The following is a 14439-nucleotide window of genomic DNA, read 5'->3' as shown; positions in this document are numbered from 1 at the left end:
ATTTATTTTTTGTCTTTTGTTTATTATACACTATACAAAAAAAAAGTTGCACTCTATCGTGCCAAAACACGTCAAACATGAAATACATGAAATATGAATAGCAAAATGGCTTTTTGAACATTAGGAAAAAAAATTTTGAGACGCTTAGCACAGAATTTGGCCAAATAGTGTGAGCCCATCAACCATCGTCAAGTTTGACGTGTTTTGGCACGGTAGAGTGCAACCTTTTTTTGTATATTGTGTATGGAGGTAGCTGCTCCTGGTATGCACCTATTCACACTAGTTTGGATGTGCCAGTCGTTTTTCTGTCATTTCTATGTTAGTTTACTGACTGAGCACGCCTCCCTTCAGCATGTGGTTTTTAATTACATCTAATCACACTTGGTTCCAGCCAACCCATATGTAGGCTTTGCTGACAGAGGTCTCCACATTCACCCAAGCATAAAGACATTAGCCTTGTTCAAAAAGCCATTTTGCTATTCATATTTCATGTATTTCATGTTTGACGTGTTTTGGCACGATAGAGTGCAACCTTTTATTGTATATTATATATGGAGGTAGCTGCTCCTGGTATGCACCTATTCACACTAGTTTGGATGTGCCAGTCGTTTTTTCTGTCATCTCATCATCATTATTTTGTTTATTACTATACAAAGCCGTTAGTGGCTATCTGTATATATCTTGACACCAGCAGCACTATTGAATTTTTTGCACAATTTTTCTATTTTTTTTATATTTACATAATATTATTAAACACTGATGCACTTTTATTACCGTATATACTCGAGTATAAGCCGAGATTTTCAGCCCATTTTTTGGGGCTGAAAGTCCCCCTCTCGGCTTATACTCGAGTCATACCCGGGGGTCGGCAGGGGAGGGGGAGCTCTCTAATTAAACTCACCTACTGCTGGCGCGGTCCCTGCTTCTTCCAGCGCAGCAGATTCTTCCTGTACTGAGGGGTCTCATGGTACCGCTCATTACTGTAATGAATATGCGACTCCACCTCCCAGAGGTGGAGCCGCATATTCATTACTGTAATGAGCAGTAACTGTGACCGCTCAATAGAGGAAGAATCTGCAGCGCTGGAAGAAGCAGGGACATACAGGGACCGCGCCAGGAGTAGGTGAGTATACGGGGAGGGGAGCACTGTGCGATATTCACCGCTCCACGTTCCGGTGCGGCTCCATCTTCAGCATCCTCTGGCTGTGACGCTCAGTTCAGAGGGCGCGGTGACGTAGTCAGTGCGTGCCCTCTGCTGAACGTCAGTGCTGAAGACGGAGCCGCATCGTAACGAGGAGCAGGTAAATATTGAAAGTGCCAGGGGTCCTGAGCGCCTGGGGCCATAACGCTTGTGCAGCATTATATGGGGCAAGTGACTGTACGGAGCATCTTATGGGGCCATAACGTTTGTGCAGCACTATATGGGGCAAGTGACTGTATGGAGCATCTTATGAGGCCCTTATTACCCTTTATGCAGGATTATATGGGGCATATTTTAATATGGAGCATCTAATGGGGCCCATCAAACTTTATGGAGCATTATATGGGGCTCCTGATTCAATATGGATATTCAAAAACACTTAAGCTACTGATGTCTCAATTAATTTTACTTTTATTGGTATCTATTTTTCTTTTGAAATTTACCGGTAGCTGCTGTATTTTCCACCCTAAGCTTATACTCGAGTCATTAAGTTTTCCCAGTTTTTTGTGGCAAAATTAGGGGGGGATCGGCTTATACTCGGGTCAGCTTATACTCGAGTATATACGGTATATTGTTGCACTGCCATTTTGTTGGTATCTCTATTTTTGAGAGGTGGTTTTCACTTTATTACTCCGTTGAGTGTCAAAGATATGTCTTGATATCTGCTGCATTTTTGCACAAAAATTTTTTTTTGCACAACTTTTGCAATTTTGCACATTTCTGTAATATCAGGTTTTATTTTTAATACATGGTTGGCACTGCACTCTGCACTGTTTTTAGTGGACTTTTTATGATTTTTGAGGATTTACTATATTGTGTTATAGGTTATTAATTGCTTCATTATATTATTTGGGTGTCCTTTAACCCCTTCCCGACCCATGACGCCACGTAGGCGTCATGAAAGTCGGTGCCAATCCGACCCATGACGCCTACGACGGCGTCATGGAAAGATCGCGTCCCTGCAGGCCGGGTGAAAGGGTTAACTCCCATTTCACCCGATCTGCAGGGACAGGGGGAGTGGTAGTTTAGCCCAGGTGGGGTGGCTTAACCCCCTCGTGGCTACGATCGCTCTGATTGGCTGTTGAAAGTGAAACTGCGATTTGTAATATTTCACCTATTATAACTGGTGAAATATTACAATCCAGCCATGGCCGATGCTGAAATATCATCGGCCATGGCTGGAAATACTAATGTGCCCCCACCCCACCCCACCGATCGCCCCCCGATCTGGCCGGTACACTGCTCTGGCTCCCCTCCGTCCAGTGCTCCGCTCCCCCCCCGTGCTCTTGTCCGCTCCCCCCGTGCTCTTGTCCGCTCCCCCCGTGCTCCAATCACCCCCCCTGCACTCCGATCCACACCCCCCCCGATGCTCCGTTCCACCCCCCGTGCTCCGTTCCAGCCCCCCCGTGCTCCGTTCCACCCCTCCCGCGCTCCGATTCCCCCCCCCGTGCTCCGATTCCCATACACCCGCCCCCCACCCCCCCCGGTGGTCCCCCCCACCCCATCATACTTACCGATCGAGCCGGGGTCCCGTCCGTCTTCTCCCTGGGCGCCGCCATCTTCCAAAATGGCGGGCGCATGCGCAGTGCGCCCGCCGAATCTGCCGGCCGATTCGTTCCAAAGTGCATTTTGATCACTGAGATATAATCTCAGTGATCAAAATAAAAAAAATAATAAATGACCCCCCCCCCCCCCCTTTGTCACCCCCATAGGTAGGGACAATAAAAAAATAAAGAAATTTTTTTTTCCCACTAATGTTAGAATAGGGTTAGGGTTAGGGGTAGGGTTAGGGGTAGGGGTAGGGTTAGGGTTAGGGCTAGGGTTAGGGTTTCGGTATGTGCACACGTATTCTGGTCCTCTGCGGATTTTTCCGCTGCGGATTTGATAAATCCGCAGTGCTAAACCGCTGCGGATTTATGGCGGATTTACCGCGTTTTTTTCTGCGCATTTCACTGCGGTTTTACAACTGCGATTTTCTATTGGAGCAGTTGTAAAACCGCTGCGGAATCCGCACAAAGAAGTGACATGCTGCGGAATGTAAACCGCTGCGTTTCCGTGCAGTTTTTCCGCAGCATGTGTACAGCGATTTTTGTTTCCCGTAGGTTTACATTGAACTGTAAACTCATGGGAAACTGCTGCGGATCCGCAGCGTGTGCACATACCTTTAGAATTAGTCTATGTGCACACGGTGCGGATTTGGCTGCGGATGCGCAGCGGATTGGCCACTGCGGATTCGCAGCAGTGTTCCATCAGGTTTACAGTACCATGTAAACATATGAAAAACCAAATCCGCTGTGCCCATGGTGCGGAAAATACCGCGCGGAAACGCTGCGTTGTATTTTCCGCAGCATGTCAATTCTTTGTGCGGATTCCGCAGCGTTTTACACCTGTTCCTCAATAGGAATCCGCAGGTGAAATACGCACAAAAAACACTGGAAATCCATGGAAAATCCGCAGGTAAAACGCAGTGCCTTTCACCCGCGGATTTTTCAAAAATGGTGCGGAAATATCTCACACGAATCCGCAACGTGGGCACATAGCCTTAGGGTTAGGGTTGGAATTAGGGTTGTGGTTAGGGCTACAGTTGGGATTAGGGTTAGGGGTGTGTTGGGGTTAGTGTTGGAGTTAGAATTGAGGGGTTACCACTGTTTAGGCACATCAGGGGTCTCCAAACGCAACATGGCGCCACCATTGATTCCAGCCAATCTCGTATTCAAAAAGTCAAATGGTGCTCCCTCACTTCCGAGCCCTGACGTGTGCCCAAACAGTGGTTTACCCCCACATATGGGGTACCAGCATACTCAGGACAAACTGCGCAACAATTACTGGGGTCCAATTTCTCCTGTTACCCTTGTGAATCTAAAAAAATGCTTGCTAAAACATAATTTTTGAGGAAAGAAAAATGATTTTTTATTTTCACGGCTCTGCGTTGTAAACGTCTGTGAAGCACTTGGGGGTTCAAAGTGCTCACCACATATCTAGATAAGTGCCTTGGGGGGTCTAGTTTCTAAAATGGGGTCACTTGTGGGGGGTTTCTACTGTTTAGGCACACCAGGGGCTCTGCAAAGGCAACGTGACACCCGCAGACCATTCCATCAAAGTCTGCATTTCAAAAGTCACTACTTCCCTTCCGAGCCCCGGCGTGTGCCCAAACAGTGGTTTACCCCCACACATGGGGTATCAGCGTACTCAGGAGAAACTGGACAACAACTATTGGGGTCCAATTTCTCCGGAAACCCTTGGGAAAATAAAAAATTCTGGGCTAAATAATTATTTTTGAGGAAAGAAAACGTATTTATTATTTTCACGGCTCTGCATTATAAACTTCTATGAAGCACTTGGGGGTTCAAAGTGCTCACCACACATCTAGATAAGTTCCTTTCGGGGTCTAGTTTCCAAAATGGGGTCACTTGTGGGGAATTTCTACTGTTTAGGCACATCAGGGGCTCTGCAAACGCAACGTTACGCCCGCAGAGCATTCCATCAAAGTCTGCATTTCAAAACGTCACTACTTCAATTCCAAGCCCCGGCATGTGCCCAAACAGTAGTTTACCCCCACATATGGGGTATCACCGTACTCAGGAGAAACCGGACAACAACTTTTGGGGTCAAATTTCTCCTGTTACCCTTGGGAAAATAAAAAATTGCAGGCTAAAAGATCATTTTTGAGAAAATAATTTTTTTTTTTAATTTTCATGGCTCTGCGTTATAAACTTCTGTGAAGCACTTGGGGGTTCAAAATCCTCACCACACATCTAGATTAGTTCCTTTGGGGGTCTAGTTTCCAAAATGGTGTCATTTGTGGGGGATCTCCAATGTTTAGGCACACAGGGGCTCTCCAAACGTGACATGGTGTCCGCTAATGATTGGAGCTAATTTTCCATTTAAAAAGCCAAATGGCGTGCCATCCCTTCCGAGCCCTGCCGTGCGCCCAAACAGTGGTTTACCCCCACATATGGGGTATCAGCGTACTCAGGACAAACTGGACAACAATATTTGAGGTCCAATTTCTCCTATTATCCTTGGCAAAATAGGAAATTCCAGGCTAAAAAAATCATTTTTGAGGAAAGAAAAATTATTTTTTATTTTCATGGCTCTGCGTTATAAACTTCTGTGAAGCACCTGGGGGTTTAAAGTGCTCAATATGCATCTAGATAAGTTCCTTGGGGGGTCTAGTTTCCAAAATGGGGTCACTTGTGGGGGAGCTCCAATGTTTAGGCACACAGGGGCTCTCCAAACGCGACATGGTGTCCGCTAACAATTGGAGCTAATTTTCCATTCAAAAAGTCAAATGGCGCGCCTTCCCTTCCGAGCCCTGCCGAGTGCCCAAACAGTGGTTTACCCCCACATATGAGGTATCGACGTACTCGGGAGAAATTGCCCAACAAATTTTATGATCCATTTTATCCTGTTGCCCATGTGAAAATGAAAAAATTGAGGCGAAAAGAATTTTTTTGTGAAAAAAAAGTACTTTTTCATTTTTACAGATCAATTTGTGAAGCACCTGAGGGTTTAAAGTGCTCACTAGGCATCTAAATAAGTTCCTTGGGGGGTCTAGTTTCCAAAATGGGGTCACTTGTGGGGGAGCGCCAATGTTTAGGCACACAGGAGCTATCCAAACGCGACATGGTGTCCGCTAACGATGGAAATAATTTTTAATTCAAAAAGTCAAATGGCGCTCCTTCCCTTCCGAGCCTTACCATGTGCCCAAACAGTGGTTTACCCCCACATATGAGGTATCGACGTACTCGGGAGAAATTGCCCAACAAATTTTATGATCCATTTTATCCTGTTGCCCATGTGAAAATGAAAAAATTGAGGCTAAAAGAATTTTTTTGTGAAAAAAAAGTACTTTTTCATTTTTACGGATCAATTTGTGAAGCACCTGGGGGTTCAAAGTGCTCACTATGCATCTAGATAAGTTCCTTGGGGCGTCTAGTTTCCAAAATGGGGTCACTTGTGGGGGAGCTCCAATTTTTAGGCACACGGGGGCTCTCCAAAGGTGACATGGTGTCCGCTAAAGAGTGGAGCCAATTTTTGATTCAAAAAGTCAAATGGCGCTCCTTCCCTTCCAAGCCCTGCCGTGCGCCCAAACAGTGGTTTACCCCCACATATGAGGTATCAGCGTACTCAGGACAAATTGGACAACAACTTTCGTGGTTCAGTTTCTCCTTTTACCATTGGGAAAATAAAAAAATTGTTGCTAAAAGATAATTTTTGTGACTAAAAAGTTAAATGTTCATTTTTTCCTTCCATGTTGCTTCTGCTGCTGTGAAGCACCTGAAGGGTTAATAAACTTCTTGAATGTGGTTTTGAGTACCTTGAGGGGTGCAGTTTTTAGAATGGTGTCACTTTTGGGTATTTTCAGCCATATAGACCCCTCAAACTGACTTCAAATGTGAGGTGGTCCCTAAAAAAAATGGTTTTGTAAATTTCGTTGTAAAAATGAGAAATCGCTGGTCAAATTTTAACCCTTATAACTTCCTAACAAAAAAAAATTTTGTTTCCAAAATTGTGCTGATGTAAAGTAAACATGTGGGAAATGTTATTTATTAACTATTTTGTGTCACATATCTCTCTGGTTTAACAGAATAAAAATTCAAAATGTGAAAATTGCAAAATTTTCAAAATTTTCGCCAAATTTCCGTTTTTATCACAAATAAACGCAGAATTTATTGACCTAAATTTACCACTAACATGAAGCCCAATATGTCACGAAAAAACAATCTCAGAACCGCTAGGATCCATTGAAGCGTTCCTGAGTTATTACCTCATAAAGGGACACTGGTCAGAATTGCAAAAAACGGCAAGGTCTTTAAGGTCAAAATAGGCTGGGTCATGAAGGGGTTAATATTATTATTTGTGCTCCTATGTATCCGCTATATTTTGTTAATATATTATTTTATTATACTTTATATTACTTTAAATAAATATATTTTTAATATTGTCTATTTTTGCACTCTTTATTTGGGAGGATGAGTCATTTGTAATATGCACTCTGCAAAGTGGAGTACAAACAAAGGTGATAACTCACATTAGTTTAATAGCTTACAAAACTACAAAAAAGGACATCAAAGAGTATTGTAATCAGCCGTCAGATGTGACCCCAGCATGTTTTTGCCTTAACATGTTTCTTCCAGATGTCCTTAAGTTATACACAACTCAGTGTAAAAGCCCATATCTTAAGGTACCGTCACATTAAGCGACGCTGCAGCGATATAGACAACGATGCCGATCACTGCAGCGTCGCTGTTTAGTCGTTGTGTGGTAGCTGGAGAGCTGTCACACAGACAGCTCTCCAGCGACCAACGATGCCGAAGTCCCCAGGTAACCAGGGTAAACATCGGGTTACAAAGCGCAGGGCCGTGCTTCGTAACCCGATGTTTACCCTGGTTACCATTGTAAATGTAAAAAAAAAAAAAACACTACATACTTACATTCCGGTGTCTGTCGCGTCCCCCGGCGTCAGCTTCCCTGCACTGTGTAAGCGCCGGGAAGCTGACGCCGGGGGACGCGACAGACACCGGAATGTAAGTATGTAGTGGGTTTTTTTTTTTTTACATTTACAATGGTAACCAGGGTAAATATCGGGTTACTAAGCGCGGCCCTGTGCTTAGTAACCCGATGTTTACCCTGGTTACAAGTGAACACATCGCTGGATCGGCGTCACACACGCCGATTCAGCGATGTCAGCGGGTGATCCAGCGACAAAATAAAGTTCCAGACTTTCAGCTCCGACCAGCGATGTCACAGCAGGATCCTGATCGCTGCTGCGTTTCAAACACAACGATATCGCTATCCAGGACGCTGCAACGTCACGGATCGCTATCGTTCTAAAGTTGCTCAGTGTGAAGGTACCTTTACACAAGTTCTGCCTTGTTTTGTCTTCTCTTGACTGTATGACAAAAGTGGAATGAAAATTCTCAAACATTTTACGTCATATTCCTCCAGCTTTTAAGCCATAAAACATTACCATGCTTGTAGGGGAAAAAAATGATATAATAGCAACTCTATGAAACCTACCTGCTTGGCTTCGGTTTCTGCTTTGCTGATGTCATTCTTGCAAGTCATCATCTGTCCCGCTAGCGTAGCCTCCTCTCCATCCTCATTACTGGACAGGCCTGCAGACACTGCATTGAAATGTTGCTGTGCAGCAGTGAAGGCCTCTGTATCCTTTTGACTGGTCTCTTGCAGGGTGCTAAAGCTGTCTGTAATCTTCTTAATTTCCTTCTCCTTGTTAGTTAAAGCCTTGGCATCCTTTAAAAGAGCAGTTAAAAAATAATAACTCTCTAGAATAGACTCAGATCAGTTACATATTTTTTTCCCCACCATCAGACCTCTTCCATGCTTTTGACCACTTCTTTGCGTTTCTTCTCTTCACTTTTCAAGTTTTGTTTCTTCAGATCCAGGGCACTTTGTGCTTTAGTATCAGCCCTTTGAGCTTCAACAAGGCCTTCCTCTAGTGTACGCAGGACGCCACCAACTTCCTTGAACATAAAGCATCAGGTTTCATCATAGAAAAATTAAAGTCCATAAACATCTCCAGAGAGGGGGCATTAATCCTCCCTCACAAAGAACATCAGAGACAAAGAGCTGACATTTTGGACATATGGAGAAGAGGAAGGCAGTTATAGCAATGGGAGAAAACTCATTAAATGACCTCTGAAGCAGATGGCCCCCACAGTGTACAGGTAATTGAACAGGCAGATCTGTTCTGGGAAAATGAAAACCAGGCTGAAATGGGTTTACGCATGGGAGGTGAACTATGCTTTCCCACACAGATATAAGAAACGCCGTCTCTGATGGTCAGATATGAATATTGGGGTTTGTGTCTATCCAATAGTTATGAGATCTAGATTTTCGGCATCATAGCAAAGGGACAGAGGTGACGCCGTGGATTCACTAGATTCCCTCCAATGGAATAACGGCCTGATAACTCCAAATCTGACAGGTGTAGCACCATCCATGTAAAAGTACAATCATGAGAAAATATGTGGGCAGTGTCTAAAGCCTGTGCTCGTCACGAGCGAAGATATCATGAATGTTAGGAATCTCAATTTTCTGAAAGTGAAGCCACATTGCACAATCAGGCCAACATGAGGTCATCAAGTAAAGGAGTGTGAGTGTAACTTAGGAGTCAATAAAAAGACATGGCAAATTATGATCTGTGTTCAATGCAGGGAGATGTATACTTGATACACGTTACCCCAGACATTTCTCAATAGAAGTGTCCCCCTTTGCTAAGCTCTGAGCCATTTCTTTTGTTAACCCTTTTTATTTTATGTAAATTGTATATATTGTATAGGTTTTGTTCCCATGTTGTAATTTTTATTTTCTTTTAATATATAAATGCTGCCCATCTTTCAGGATTAAATATGAAAAACGCAGTAATTTTATTCCTTTTGCTCTGTAAACCATACACCCATACACTGAGTTGGAGTCGCATGTACTGTGTATATATATATATATATATATATATATATATATATATATATATATATATATATATATATATATATATATATATATATATATACACGCAAATACACAATATGCTCACTGTGAGATCCCTAATAATTGGCATAGTAGTGGAAGCAGCCACATCCTCCTCCACTAATCGGTCAACTGCGTAATAAATTATTATAGGGGGCAGCAGAGGGCTGTTCACGACAAAAAGGCAACCGCAGGGTGGTTCAGAGGGACCCAGCTGAGTATCCTTGACAAGTTTACTAAGGAATAAGGTCACACCTTATTTCTAGCAGTTAACATAAGATGTGCATAACAAAATAAACCAGCAAAAAACAATGTAGGTACTGTGAAAGCTTCTGTTCTGATACCAAGCGTGTCAGCCTGGTTCTCCCTCTTTGTTCAGATAGTTGGATTTTACTATTTAATTTGGAGGCCACAACATCTCAGAACATCCCATAATACATGCCGACTAGGGTTGAGCGACTTTTACTTTTTTAGGATCTAGTCGGGTTTCGCGAAACCCGACTATCTGAAAAGTCAAGTCGAGTGAAATCAGCCGATTATCGCGAAAAGTCGGGGATCGACCGAAACACGAAACCCAATGCAAGTCAATGGGGAAGCATAGTCGGCAGTGAGTGGAGGCCAGGAAAACACCTACAGTGCCCATTTAAATGGCAAAAACATCCATTCTTGGTACTGAAGCTTGTCAATCTTAATTTACCTTATAATAATAGTTAGGCATTGGACATTGGGGGTCATTTGGCTAAAGTTGTGGGGGGTATGGTGGTTCAAGTATTTAGTGGGCCCAGAAAACGTGGACCACGTCACGGCAGTGGAGCAGGGAGAGGTAAGTATTTCAACTTTGCAAGTGCTGTGATACTGAGCAAGCAGGGGGGGGGGGCCCACTCGTTCACATTGGCACTCGCACAGGGCCCCTCAAAGTACAGTGGTGTGTTTGCACGGCGGGGGGCGCCTCCCACCAGCAGCGACACTTTTGCGTACAATGAGGGGCCCTGTGCCAGTGACGTCTCCAACGAGTATTCCCCCCCACCTGATGAAGGAATCTGCACCTTCCTCTTTGTCCCCGTGTAAGGTGGTATAGTATGCGGGAAGGGGAACCTCACTTTCAGCAGGGTCAGATTCTGGCTGTGTAGCGTGCAAGGGGAATGTAGCGGTCTGGGTCAATGTACCAGCAGAGTCATCTAGCACTGGCTGGGCAATGGGCAGGATGAGGAGGAAACAGATATAGGCCCAAATAATAAAGTGGGCTAAATGCAGTTCAAAATTGGTAACAGGACTAACCAGGCGGCATTGCTTTGTTCAGTGGAGGACAACTGTAATGAGAGGCTGACACAGTGAGTAGGCCCAAATCAGTAAGTAGGCTAAATGCAGTTCAAAATTGGTAACAGTAGTAAACAGGCGGAACTGATTTGTTCAGTGGAGAACAGCAAGGATCGGTAGACACCGTTAGTAGGCCCCAACCAAACTAGTAGGCCAAATGCAGTGTTATATTAAAAACTACTTAACGAGAGCCTGAAGATAGAAGGGCTCTGTTGAGGGCAGAGCAAAGTACTGCAGTGCGAAGGCGCCGGGCCTCTCTGACCTTTCCGGCGCCTGCGCACTGCAGTACTTTGTTCTGCCCTCAACAGGGCAGACAAAGTACGCCTGCGCCGGAGCCATGGCTGAAGATCAGAAGAGGACGTCTTGGAATGAAGATGGGAGACGCCCATCCGACCGGACCAGCAGCGGGACCGCCCCTGGGTGAGTATAATCTAACGTCTTTTCTCCTTTTTCAGGTAACATCGGGGGCTTATCTACAGCATTACAGAATGCTGTAGATAATCCCCTGATGCCGTTGGGCTTACCTCACCCGCGATTTTCAGGGTGACAGGTTCCCTTTAAATGTCTACGTATGCAAGTTGTATTTACATTTTTCACATTCGGACCTCTGCTAAAGGTCCTTGAGCATTTCTTACAGATGACTTTGCACTGATCATTTGGGTCTTGGTTAAAAAATTGCCAGACTGCACCATTCCTACTATCGAATACCTTTTAAGGCATTGCACACTGAGCTACTTTAACCGGATGGCCACGCTGTCCTACAACTGTTTTTGGTTTTGACACACTTTTTTTCCCAGATACGGGCCTGCCAGATGAAAGCTGTTGCAATGTTGATGCCTGCTGCGGCTCCTCCTCCTCCGTTTCAGAGCTACTGCCGGCGGCACCCTGTTCCCCCAATGGCTGCCAATCGGGGTCAACAACTGGGTCATCTATCACCTCCTCTTCTATGTCCTGTGCACCTTCCTCTGTGTCACCGTTTAAGCCGGTGCTATAGCGTTCGAGACGGGGCACCATAGTCTCATCTCATCAAGGTCAGATTCTGGCTCAGTACACTGCGAGGGCAATGTTGTGATCTGAGTCAATGGAACAACATAATAATCTAGCTGTGGCTGTGCATCTGTGCACTCCATGTCCGATTCATCTTGTAATGGGCATGGCCTGTTAACAATTTCCCTTTCTAACCCAGGCACGGTATGTGTAAAGAGCTCCATGGAGTAACCTGTTGTGTCGCCTGACGCATCCTTCTCTGTTGTTCTGGGTGAAGGACACAAGGAAGCGACTTGTTCCTGACTGGGAGCATCCACTTACAACGCACTGCTTTTAAATTTTGCACTTTCCGAAGAGGAGGCAAAAGAGCTAGAGGCAGAATCAGCAAGGAAAGCCAAAACTTGTTCATGCTGCTCCGGCTTTAAAAGCGGTTTTCCTACTCCCAGAAAAGTGAGCGTTCGAGGCCTTGTGTAGCCAGACGATGACGCTGGCTCAACAACTCGAGACTTAGGTGCTATATTGCTTTTCCCACGACCACCTGATGCTCCACCACCACTACCATCATTACCAGCTGGCAATGACCGACCACGGCCACGACCTCTTCCACCAGACTTCCTCATTCTTGGAAAAATGTAACTAAACTAACAAACGTTATATGGTACTGTAAAACCAGTTAGAAGGTGTACGTAAACTTGTTGTGAGTTTAAATCTTCCTTTATAGGTGTGTGAGACAGCAGGAAAAAATCAGGCCTACTGTATTACACTACAGTTTGAGTGGCAGAAAGTGGATGACAGATGCCACAAACAGGACTGACGCAGATGCACTCAGTGGCAATACAAATCTCCCTTTTTTATGTGTGGGAGACAGCAGCAAAAAAATCAGGCCCACTGTATTACACAACAGTTTGAGTGGCAGAAAGTGGATGACAGATATATTAAAAAATACAAGGGCTGTAGTCGAATTTCAATCTCCCTACAATGATCAAAGGACAAGTATGGCAGCAATAAAAAGGACTGCTGCACACAAGAGTGTGGACAAAGAAACAAGAGAACTGTGCAGAAAAACAGGATTTTTGGTTGCTTACCGTAAAATCTGTTTTTCGGAGCCTTCATTGGGGGACACAGGAACCATGGGTGTATGCTGCTGCCACTAGGAGGCTGACACTATGCAAATAAAAAAAGTTGGCTCCTCCTCTGCAGTGTACACCCCACCGACAGGAAGAAAGATCTTCAGTTAGTGAGAAAGCAGTAGGAGAAGCAACGTGTAAAAGAGAAAGATTAATAATATAAGAATAATAAACTTTATATAGCGCCAACAAAATCCACGGCGCTTCACAGATTAACAGATTCAAACACCCATAGAGCGTTCAAAGAACTCAAATGTAAACAGTAAACAGAGCTGTTCAACTTGGGAGGGTGCTGTGTCCCCCAATGAAGGCTCCGAGAAACAGATTTTACGGTAAGCAACCAAAAATCCTGTTTTCTCTATCGCCTTTCATTGGGGGACACAGGAACCATGGGACGTCCCAAAGCAGTCCCTGGGGTGGGAAAAACAGACTTCCATCAGATCCGAGGACTCACCACTGCCGCCTGAAGGATCCTTCTGCCCAGGCTGGAGTCCGCCGCAGTTCGGCGAAACGTGTGGATGGAAGACCAGGTTGCCGCTTTGCAAAGCCGTCGGCGAAAGCCCTGTGACGTACCGCACTGGAAGCGCCGACTGCCTGGGTAGAGGGAGCCTTCATCTCAGGAGGGGCCCTCCGTGCTTGACCCGGTAAGCTTCCACAATTGCCGTTCTGATCGAGCGAGCAATCGTCGCCCTGGAAGCCGGCAGGCCTCTACGCACGCCATCAGGGATGGCGAAAAGAGAATCCATCTTTCGGAAAGCGGCCGTGCTAGCCAGGGAGATCCTCACTGCCCTGACGCGGTCCAGCTTGTTCAACGATCGCTCCAGAGGATGAGTCGGAGCTGGACAAAAGGAAGGTAGAACGATGTCCTCGTTGAGGTGGAAAGATGAAAACCACCTCGAGAAAGGAAGGAAGGCGGAGGCCTGGGACCACCTTATCCTGGTGGAAAATCAAGAAAAGAGGTCGGCAGGAAAAGGCCGTCAACTCAAAAACGCGGCGGATCGAAGAGATGGACCTGAGAAAAGCCACCTTCCGAGATAAAACTTGACAGGGAAAACTCCCTGAGAAGCTCAAAAGGGGGGAACCCCTAAGAACAACCAACACAACCTTTAAATCCCATCAATCCACAGAGGCCCTGTACGGAGGGACAGCGTGAACTACTCCTTGAAGGAAGGTCTTAACCTGTGGCTGAGAAGATAAAGTCTTCTTAAAGGGAAGAAGAGCGCAGGAACCTGGCCCTTTAGGGAACTGAGAGCGAAGCCCGAATCCAGTCCTGCCTAAAGGAAAACCAAATGGAAGGCAGGGAAAAAGGACATA

General features: G+C 45.2%; 1 protein-coding gene across 2 annotated transcripts in view; it reads right to left on the bottom strand.

Moving 5' to 3' along the window:
* Positions 1–14439, bottom strand: part of SMC2 (structural maintenance of chromosomes 2) — a 157243-nt gene that overhangs the window by 107809 nt on the left and 34995 nt on the right. For both annotated transcript variants that reach the window (XM_069766939.1, XM_069766949.1), the window contains 2 exons: positions 8539–8688; positions 8225–8458 (listed from right to left, as the gene is read on the bottom strand). In XM_069766939.1, the coding sequence (XP_069623040.1) occupies positions 8225–8458; positions 8539–8688 (384 nt within the window). The remainder of the gene's footprint in view (positions 1–8224; positions 8459–8538; positions 8689–14439) is intronic.

The sequence above is a fragment of the Ranitomeya imitator genome, chromosome 1 (assembly GCF_032444005.1).
Source record: "Ranitomeya imitator isolate aRanImi1 chromosome 1, aRanImi1.pri, whole genome shotgun sequence".
In the NCBI taxonomy this organism is placed as follows: Eukaryota; Metazoa; Chordata; class Amphibia; order Anura; family Dendrobatidae; genus Ranitomeya; species Ranitomeya imitator.
This window is presented reverse-complemented; position numbering and strand designations above follow the sequence as displayed.